At 34.3% G+C, this 11,445-nt stretch overlaps 1 protein-coding gene across 1 annotated transcript in view; it reads left to right on the top strand.

The window, feature by feature from the left end:
- LOC108732988 (adenylate cyclase type 6) overlaps positions 1–11,445 on the top strand; it is an 89,927-nt gene that overhangs the window by 26,659 nt on the left and 51,823 nt on the right. Inside the window, exons 4-5 of the mRNA XM_025973597.1 lie at positions 2,105–2,196; positions 7,061–7,246. Coding sequence (XP_025829382.1) covers positions 2,105–2,196; positions 7,061–7,246 — 278 coding nt within the window. The remainder of the gene's footprint in view (positions 1–2,104; positions 2,197–7,060; positions 7,247–11,445) is intronic.

The raw sequence follows: 11,445 nt of genomic DNA, 5'->3' as shown, positions 1-11,445 counted from the left end.
TATATATATGTTAGGCCCGAAGACCGAAAACGCTCAGTGGCCGGAAAAAACAACCACATCGCGTTCTGGCTGCTTTCGAACGCACAGAACGCGTTTTGGCTGTTTTTAAACGCTCGCAACGCGTTCTGGTAACTGTTAAACAGCCGGAACGCGTTTTATCAATTGTTGAACGCTCACAACGCGTTCTTAATATTCGACTTGTATTATTTGCCGCTTTCTACCTGCGTACTATGAGATTTATATTGTAATTATAAAACAAATGAAGTTCAATCCGTTTTTCAGTTTTTAGGAAACAATTATTGTTATTATTGACAACTATAATTAGATACCAAAGATGGGTTCGGGTTTTCTCGCCGAATAATTTCAACAATATTTAATTGTTTTTCAGTTCTAGGAAGAAAGTTACACTGAACACTTATATTGCCGAGCATATAATATATGAATGAATGAAATTTTAATAACCTTTTGTAATTTTAAGATTTTGTCAACTTACCTAAACAATAGGTGTACGGTTATTAGCTATTGTTATAAACTGAAGGTACTAAAAATGTACAACTTTCCTTTATAATCATTCCAGTACAGTACATTTATGATCATTTGTAATTTGTATGATCTTTTCGGCGATTTTATAACAATGTACGTACCGATAACTCTATATGACAATGAATTATGTGATCATAAAGGAGGTTTAGAAATTAACTTTTCGAGAAGGTTCCATTATAATTACATCTAATAATCCCTAGAGGAGGTATTGATTTTGAGTATATAATAACTAACTTGACTTTCATTCATTCATTCATATATCATATGCTCGACAATATAAGTATTCAGTGTAACTTTCTTCCTAGAACTGAAACAACAATTATAAGAAATTTAATATTGTTGAAATGATTCTAGTTGTTAATAATTCAATTGTTTCCTAAAAACTGAAAATGGATTGAAATTCATATGTTTTATAAGTACAATATAAATCTCATTGTACGCAGGTAGACAGGGGCAAATAATACAAGTCGAACATTAAGAATGCGTTGCGAGCATTTAAAAACAACCAAACCGCGTTCTGTGCGTTCGAAAGTAGCCAGAACACGATGTGGCCGTTTTTTCCGTCCACTGAGCGTTTTCGGTCTTCGGGCCTAACATATATAACACATTTTCTATGCCCTTTAGTGTTAGCGTTGGACTGCTAAATCATAAAACAATAAAAATTCTACTGTATCTTCTTTCTTTGTTCAATAAAAGAAACGATAATTTATTTTTCCCTTTAAATTTCTCTCAAGTTACTAGGAATAAAATGAATAAAGATACTTTATCTGTTCATGCAAACGATCATTTTTTTTTTCTTTGATGATCACCTCAGTGAACTTTCTTCAAAGTAAGTGACGAAGTAAAAAAGTACATCAAAGCCTTTGCAATTAAATGGTCTGCTGTTAGGTCTTGTTTCTCTAAACAAGAATTCTTTAAGTTCACCTTTCAGAGTTGATTAAAAAACACAGTAGGTACTCCGATTTCCCGCCATTAATCGGCCAAATTGTTTTGTTTGAACTTTGGAGTGTATAAGTGAATTGAAATAAAGAGTTTTCTATGCCAACAGACATTGGTGTTTGAAGCAGGGGCAAAATTCGCGTTAAGAATAATAAACAAAGGTTTCTGTTTATTAACTTAATAGTGAATACTGCTTATTGTTACCCTCATGCTCCCTTAATTTAATTAAGTACTTACGCAATTTTATTTAAAAGTTGTATGAAACCATGTCATTATTCATCATAGTAAAAGTAAATGTTAAAATGATTTACCTAAATGCATAAATTAGTAGATACATTAGTCCTGATGTGATAATATTCTTGAGTTCAGACATCTTCAATTTGTACATCTGTAAAATCATAATATTAGGTGTTATAGTTTAGTACTGTTTCAGGAATAAATGGTTTTGATTTGAAATTTATTACTACTTATCTGTTTTTTGAATTTACTTATGCTTTTTACCTAGGTATGTGTTATTATGTTTAGTATGAATGTATGTTATCCTTTAAATGTCGCTAGAATGCTATTTATAAATAAAATCACTTAATTGTCAGTTTCTAACAAAGTTTCTCCTTTGTTTCAGTAATTTTTACAATTCTCTCTCGACCTGCAATGAACGAAGTTCATCTGATCATCATTTCCTATTTTGTACTCATCACTTTCCTTGCATTAGAGGTAAGTGTTTATTTATACATCTACTTGTATCTTGAGAAAATCCACCCGAGATAAAAATTTTCAGTCTCTCAGAATCTCTGAAAGCGAGACTCGAGTCTCCGTCTCTCGTCGAGTCTCTCAGGTGTCGCTGAGAGAGACTGTTGAGAGACTGTCAAAAGAACTTTAGCGTCTCTGAACGACAGACTCGAGTCGCTCATAGAAAGATCCTCATTGCGTATCCAATCTTTGAACGAGAGACTCGAATCTCTCAATTTTTCAGTTTTATTCATTCAGTCTCTCTGTGGGACACTTGAATCTCTGAATTAACAATTTTATCGTTCGAGTCTCTCATACGGAGACTGTGGGAGATCCATAAAAACACCTAGACAATAACTGAGAGACTGTGAGAGACTCTCTAAGAGACTTTGAAAGACTCTGAGAGGTTGGAGACTGAATATTTTTGTCTAGGGCATATGCAAGTATATTTATTTAGGTGTCATATTTAACAAAAAAAAAATGATATTATAGGAATACTTTGATCACAAATCCAACTTGTAAAAATGGCTTAGTTTTTTACGAAACATTTGCGGTGACAGATCAAAATGGGACACTCGGTATTAATTTAAAATATACTTTAGATGTTAATAATATCAAACTGAAGAGTTATTATCGTTATAAAATGCTGAATGTTTGTAGTCGAGTCTTTTTTAAATTTACATTTGAATAGGCAAATCTGAATCATCATTGAAGAAATTCAGTTTTGTATGCACTATGTACGCATTAAGAGTAGACGTTAGGGTAGTTCCATTAAAATGTGTGTTGAACGAATAATATTTTCTTGGTTTGCAAAAGAGGAAATGGCTGTCATTATTCCTTGCGTGTTCCCGACAACTATTATGTGACAGTGGCTTATTGTGTATCCTGTTGAATGTGGGGCACTGCAATATTCAGTAATCCACCCGTATTGTACGCTTATTTGCGCATTCCGTTTATCTTTGTTACAGTCATGTAGCAGATAATGATGTTGCGAATATTTTTGTTTATATTCCATAGAATACAAGAAATGTGCAGAATTATATGTAGAAAACCACTGCGAAGTGATTATGTATATTTTGCATACGTAAGTATTTAATATGAATTGCATTCTAACGGTATTTTGGTTTAGCAGCAAACGAATTTATAATTGAGTTTGATTTTCCTTTTATAACTAAATACGTAGCAATGGAAAGAATGCAGTTATATATAATCATCGTAAGGTCGTCAGTCTTAAGACTGGCTGGCCACGCACCTCCTCCACTCTTTCCCTAAATCTAGAACATCCCACAAATCGTAACTATTTGCGAACAGTAATCTAATCTAGGACTGCCTCTACTCCTCTTAACTCCTGTTTCTGCCTCTAATATGTCTGTGACTAGACCTTCATGCCTGACAAGGTGTCCTACTGACTTATCTCGCCTATGTTTTATTGGCTTCCATAACAGTTAACATAAGTTAATAAGATTATAAATTTGGTTCGAAAAATGTTACATTAAAAATTATTTATTTATTATTAATGAAGCTTTTAGTCATCTCATTACTCTCGCTTTCCATAAAAAATAAGGATAAACTTTACTTAGCTTTAGCAAACATTTTTCGTTGTTAGTATTACTTTTCGTTAAATTTTCTTAGACTTGGGGAAACAAACTGGTTGCTCTCTTGTTGGCTAATTGCTCTTTTGTGTTCAATTTTATTCGACATTTTTTATAAATGTAATATTTCTGCCCCTCTTGATATTAATTAATTTACTTTACATGTAAAAGGAAAGTTTTTCTTCTTTTCGTCGACGATAATCTTTTTCAAAATTTTCTTTTTTAATTTGTTCTGTTTATCAGATCGTCAAGATGTTATAAAGTATACAAATAAGTATGAATCGACATAAAAAGGAAATTGGATTTCATTTAGATAAATATGATCCACTGCTTCATAATTTCCTTTTCTTCGTTCCGAGCCTCTAATGAATAAAAGGAAAACTTGCAAAATCACCCATGCACGAAGCAATTCTTACCAATTTAAATTTTTGTATCGAGAACACGAAATAACTTAAAAGTATCTTTTTCGTAATTTCAGATATTAGGGGCAGGGGGGGGGGGTAAACCAAAACGTAACAGAACATTACATGTGGCGCGGGGGTTAAAAAATCTTCAAAAATCACGTTAAATATGCATTACTTGAACGACTCCTAATTAAGTTTCGCCAGTATTAATTGCGAAGGTTGGTTGTGGATTGCGACTGAATTTAATGTAAAGGATAAAGCTTTGTTGTCAAAGGTATTTCACAGGTACCTACAGAAAATGTGCTTCAACGTTTCCCTCGGAACTTATGTGTAACGTGCTATTAATCGAGTTTTACGTTAGATCTTGGAAAATGTAATTGAAGTAGCTATCTCGTAAATTAAATTTGTCCGTTTCCAGCATTCTTACTTTTCCCCTTTATTTGCGAACATACATACATAGTTGCGTTCGTATTGCGAAAATGAATCCCGCCACGGAACGTTGCACTGATGGCTTCGAAAGAAGCAATTTGACACATCCCATACATATCATACGATTTTACAGGTCATCTTCTGAGCAATATAAAAGTTCAGTTCTGTATCGCACTTCAATTTTAATCTTACAAGCCACCCGTAAATCGGTTCTTTTATAAATATATAGCGATTCCATTGTTATGAATATAATTAAACCAAATAATATATAAAGAGCAACAGGCAGTTATAGAGATGGGACTGCAACGTAGAGAAGTACATATTAGGAAGGGAGTCAGACAGGGATGCACACTGTCACCGCTACTTTTTAATCTATACATCGAAGACGCCATCAACATCATTAAAGACAGTAAAATTATAGGGATAGATATAGAGGCAAAAAGATTAGTATGCTTAGATTTGTAGATGATATAGCAGTATTAGTATTTAGCAAGAAGGACCTAGAGATAGCTTTAAATAAAATGGAAGCGGTATTGACAAAACAGTACTGTATGAAAATAAATGAAAGTAAAACAAAAGTACTGGAATGTAAGGTAAAAAAAGGTAGGGAAGGAGCGAATATAAAGATAGAAGACGAAAAATTAGAAGAAGTGGCCGATTTCAGAAATCTAGAAAGTCAGACAAGTCAGGGTGGAAGAAGTAGTAGGAATATAAAGCAGAGGATAGTGCAGGGTCGAGTCGCCTTCAATAAAAAGAAGTCACTTCTTTGCTCGCGAACGGTTAATTTAGAAATTCGGAAAAAGGTTGTTAAAAGTGTATGTTTGGAGTACGGTGCTGTATGGATGCGAAACGTGGACAGTGGGACTGCGGAAAAGAAAAGGTTAGAAGCGTACGAAATGTGGTGTCACAGACGAATGATGAGGATACCGTGGATAGAGAAGGTTAGAAATGAAGAGGTATTAGAAAGAGTAGGAGAACATAGGACTCTATGGATGTCGATAAGGAATAGGCGAGATAGATTGGTAGGACACCTTCTCAGGCATTAAGGTCCAGTCAGAGACATATTAGAGGCAGAAACGGAAGTTAGGAGGGGTAGAGGTAGACGTAGATTAGATTACTGTTCGCAAATAGCTATGGATGTGGGTTGTTCTAGTTTTAGGGAAATGCGAAGATTAGCTCAGGAAAGGAAAGAGTGGAGGTGCGTGTCCAACCAGTCCTAGGACTGATGACGTGACGACCTTATGATGATGATGACATAATGTGCTCATTACTTTAAATGAGTTGTAAATTTGATATATTATATTGTATGATCTAAATTAGAGATATTTTAGGTGCTTATACTCAGTTCATAGTTTTTCTAGTTAATAGTTAAGTTAATTTGAGATCTTACTAACAATTCGTACATTTAAAAATTTATATTGAGGATCTACGAATTCATCCCTTAATGAAGGATTATATTATTTTTGACTGATGTGAAAACCTAACTAAATTTTTCCGTTCACGTATTTGACTGTTTGCTTTCCTAAAGTTTTTAATTAATCCCGTATCTGTTAATTGTACATAATCAGCGGACAGTGACAACCAAAATGTACCTACTAATATTAAAATTGTATTATTATACTTTAAAATTTATTTAAAGAAAACCTACCATGTTTTAAGTTCAGGTACATACATATATGTATACATTAATGTATTTTTCGTGGAGTTGAAATTTCAGTGGAAGTTTATTAATTTTTTTAGTAATTAGTAATCGCTTTTGACGCATTTCTTAGGTTTCATGCTTAAGTGCAAAGTAAGTTCTGAGATCCTTCATCGCCATTACGCCTTAAGTAGTGATCCAATCCTGTACAGGCTCAGCTTCTGCAATTACGGTAATTAGTGGAATAATTGCAGCTCTGTGATGGAAACTACTGAAGGCGTAATTAGCGAAGGCTAGAGTTTCAGTGTTCATTAACAAAATGGTGACGTGGGGTGTTTAGATATTTTACGTTTTGTTTTTACTTGGCCACTAGATAATTGTTCGTCGGAATATAACACTTTAATAAGCTCCACTATTTAAGGGAATTTTTAGAAATGTTGATCTTTTTTGTGCTTCTGTACAAACATCTCTAAAGTAATGCAGATGTTTCGTGGTTTTCAATCCGGATGTGAATATTTGCAACACCTTTAATTAATAACATTAGAAAACATGTTCAGTTAGAAGAAGCTTACAAGAGGGGTTGACAGTTTAGTGGTAGAATGATCGTAGGTTACAGGGTTCAATTTCGGGCCAATGCATACGCGTTACTTGTAATGTAAAAAATTTGAATAAATGTCGAATTTATATTAGAAAATAATATATATCTATAGAAAAGGTTCGTGTACAAAAGTTTGAACTTTTCTTTATAGAAATAAATTTAACAGCGGTTCTTTCCTTTGTTGCAGATTTGTATATCAATTTTCTGTGGAAAACTTCGGCCGCTCGCTGGAACAGCAACTACCCTTGTGTACACTTATCTGACGTACTCCCTCCTGCCAGTTCGTCTGAAGGACGCCCTTTTATTCGGAACGATTCTTATGGTGGTTGACTTATTAGAAATGGGCTACATAGCTGAGTGCTCCCCAAAGGAGGTTTGTAACTTATTAATTACTTCTATTAATATCTGTTTTAATCCCCTTATTTATGCGTTTGTATGCTTTCCATTATCAAAGAGCAATAAATAAAATTTGATATCAATGTTCATCATTATAAGGTCGTCAGTCCTGAGACTGGTTGGACACGTTCCTCTAACCTTTCCTATCCTGAGCTATTCTTCGCATTTCCCTAAAACGGTGACAACCCACATCCTTAACTATTTGCGAACAGTAATCTAATCTAGGTCTACCTCTACCTCTTCTAACTCCCGTTTCTGTATCTAATATGTCTCTGACTAGACCTTCATGCCTAAAAAGGTGTTCTACTAACCTATCTCGCCTATTTATTATTGACCTCCATACAGTCCTCTGTTCTCCTATTCTTTCTAATACCTCTTCATTTCTTCTCTTTCTCCATCCACGGTATCCTCATCATTGGCCTATAACACCACATTTCGAACGCTTGTAACCTTTTCTTTTCCGCCGCGCCCACCGTCCATGTTTCGCACCCGTACAACGCTGAGCTTAAATGTAAATATTATAGGGATTTTGACTTACATATGTAACAATAATATTCAACAGCATAGCTTTTCTTTTTGAAGTTTAAATCGCGTCAAAAATTATTACGATTTCAAATTGAGGCCGTATATAAGTGCTCTATTGTATTTTCTGTTTATTTGGTCTTTATGTTTAATGTTGTCTCGATGTGGAGAAAGAATTTCTGACAACTTGCACAATACGTTGTATGTAGAAATCGCTCGTCATTATTAAGTCATAGGGGATGAAGGTGAAGATTCCATTTGAGTATTCTTTCAGTCAGCTTTACGTACACATCTATTAATAACTGTTGCTTTTACTGTAAAAGCTTTCTGAAGATAACCGAAAGGTTCAAACAATATTGTTAGAGAATCTTAAAATAAAAGTATAAAACCGTCATTCAATGTTTTTATCATCTTTTTACACGTCTTTTACCTTATTTTGTTAAGTAAGTAGTCATGTAGCAAACCATGAACAAGCGTGAATTTGTTTTTGTATTTAAATAATAAAACTGTCTTATTTCGTACTGTCTTCTAAGCTTTATCTTTAATAGAGTTGAAGAGCTTTTTTCTTTGCTCTTTGTATGTAACGAACTGTTCAGTTCGTAAAAGGTACACTTCAATAGGTAATTCCACTTTTAGTAAGTATAGTTGGTTTGGTTTGTTTCGGCAGTCGTGACGCTTCTTTTGATTGCTGAAAGTATAGTGAAAAATAAATTAGCAATCGCCTCTGGAGTAGACCTCACTCATTGTGTTCCCACAATATACAATCCGTCGTTTGTTTAGCTCAATAGAGAGCACTCCTGTCTTTTTTTTTGTTCAAAACAATCAGCTGATAATCCACAATTGAGGCTTGAAATACGTAGAAACAAAACCCCATTTAACGGACTAGAACCCATCAGTTGATCCCAATAATCCGACAGTGATAAACATCTATCGGTTTATCAGAAATAAATTAAACAAAGAGGTTTGTTAGGAAATGTGTGTATTGTTCCATAAGCCTTGAATGAGAGAAACTGGTAGGTAATCACCAGTTTAATTTATTTGTAAATGTTTTTCAATTGAAATAGGAATGAATTGGAAAAACAGCATGAAATTTACTTTTGCGCTTTTCTACTTTTATTTTATTTACNTTGACCAAACAGATGCCGAAAACGAAACCTTAGGGACAATGACAGATGTCTGTAATCATAATAATAATGATTTCAACTCCTATAGAGGTGGCTTGCTGAGATAATTTATACTATTTATTTGCTAATCTTTTTACTTTGAGTTATTTTTGTGCTTTTAAATAAAATTGAAGGGACAACGTGTATCACGCAATTTAAAAGGGATAAAAGAAAACGTGAAAAGTGCTTTTCACTGGAGGTTTTTTTCTTGTTCAAATATTGCTCACATTCAAAAATTCCAGATAGGCTTTTCCTTTTATTCATGTCAGGTTGCTCTAAATAGATTTCGGGGCTTGGAAACGTATTTAATTAACTTCTTAGAATCATTAACTCGGGTGCTAGCCGTATAATATTCTAAGGGGTCGTTTGCACCTAAGATACAACTGTCTAATTTTCCTTATGAATACCCGATATTTTAACGGAACGTCGCAAAAAGGACTTAATTGATATCTTTGTATGCTAATGAAGAAAATAGTCTGGACTTCGTGAAATGCACAAATATATAAATATCTCATACCATACAAATTATTATGTACGTAGCATAATAGTTCAAGTTTATGTTTTCATCATCATAAGGTCATCAGTCCTAAGACTGGTTGGACACGTACCTCCACTCTTTCCTATCCTGAGCTAAACTTCGCATGGTAGGTAATCACCAGTTTAATTTATTTGTAAATGTTTTTCAATTGAAATAGGAATGAATTGGAAAAACAGCATGAAATTTACTTTTGCGCTTTTCTACTTTTATTTTATTTACTCCTTTTTTCACTGGGTGCTCTAGTGGCATGAGATTATCATCATCATAAGGTCATCAGTCCTAAGACTGGTTGGACACGCACCTCTATTCTTTCCTATCCTGAGCTAATCTTCACATTTCCCTAAAATTAAAGAGCATCCCATAAATCTTAACTATTTGCGAACAGTAATCTAATCTAGGTCTACCTCTACTCCTCTTAACTCTTGATTGTGCCCTTATATGTTTCACTAGCCCTTCATGTCCTATCAGCCTATCTCGCCTATTTCTTATTGACTTCCATAGAGTCCTGTGTTCTCTTACTCTTTCTAATACCTCTTCATTTCTAACCTTCTCTACACACGGTATCCTCACCATTCGCCCGTAATACTACCACATTTCGAAAGTTTCAACCTTTTCTTTTCCGCCACACCCATCACTATCCATGTTTGCAACCGTACAGAGTCGCTCTCCAGACATATACCTTTAACAATCTTTTTCGAATTTCTAAATTAACCGTTCGCGAGCATAAATATATTACAATTACGCTGTTGTTTTGGGAATGTTAATACCGTTCTATTTTATTTTTATTTCTTTTCACAATTTGCCACTACACCACTGCGTGTTATGAGCAAACTAAAGCACTTGCTCCGTTAGCAGAAATAATGGAGCATTGAAGACACTCGAGATAGTTTTCCTCTACCTCCAATATAATATTAAGGGTTAAGCGGATCGATGATTTATCTTTGCTCATCTTAGCTCTGCACTTAATAATACCCAAGTTTATTTTCAACTTTCACAATTGTTCACCGCGTCCCTTAGTTTGTTTTATTTAAAAATTCAAATGGGTTCACTCGCCTAATTGCTTTCATTATAGAAAGCCGCCAATGTCGAAAACCTTTTACGTACTTTCCTCTCTTCAGGGTTTCAAACATTGACGCAACTTTGTAACTTGGCTCCGTTCTATTTACCCAGCGTGGTATTTTCTCTATGCCACGCACGTATTTGAACAGGTTATTACCATCAGCACAAAAATCGTGATAAACGAGAACGCCGCCATATTTTTAAAGAAAAGCACGTAGTTGAGTCGTATAGCTTGGCGCCCCGGGAAGAAAATCATAATTATTTTGGATCCAAGGGAAGCCGTTCAAACTAAGTTAAGGCTCTTCCGTAGAACTCACAAACACAGCAAATTACTTCCGGTCACCGACTTCAACCTGTAAAATGAGAGAAACACCGGGAGACACTTTTTGTGTAGGTATCTGGAATGGGAGGAAGTTAATTCCAGCGAGAACTACGGGAACAACAAATTATAACTATATCCAACGCATTATGGGTACAAGATTTTACGAAAGGTTAACATTCGACTAATTTTATTTCCAATCAAATAAAATAAATAAATGAACCTCAACTTTTGACACATTTAGTCACAAGGGTAAGGTAAATTTGACTTACATTTAGGGTTGCCACCTTTTCAGGCTTTACATAAAGTATTTCTCGACTAAAAGGTTAAAAAAAAAGTACTCGGCATAAAAATAAAGTATTTAATTTTTTGTTTTTAAAAACATATTTTTTGTTACACCTAGCAGCCAGTAACAAATTGCTGTCGCTCTTAAATACATTAATAGCCTCTAAACATGGCAAACAAAGATTTAAGTAAACTAAAAGTTCATTTTTAATTAGTTTTAATGAAGCTTTATTCCTGTCGTCCCGCCACTTTGCGTTCATAACAGAGAATACTCTTTCTGTAAATGCTGA

Source organism: Agrilus planipennis, unplaced genomic scaffold (assembly GCF_000699045.2).
Source record: "Agrilus planipennis isolate EAB-ADULT unplaced genomic scaffold, Apla_2.0 scaffold51, whole genome shotgun sequence".
In the NCBI taxonomy this organism is placed as follows: Eukaryota; Metazoa; Arthropoda; class Insecta; order Coleoptera; family Buprestidae; genus Agrilus; species Agrilus planipennis.
This window is presented reverse-complemented; position numbering and strand designations above follow the sequence as displayed.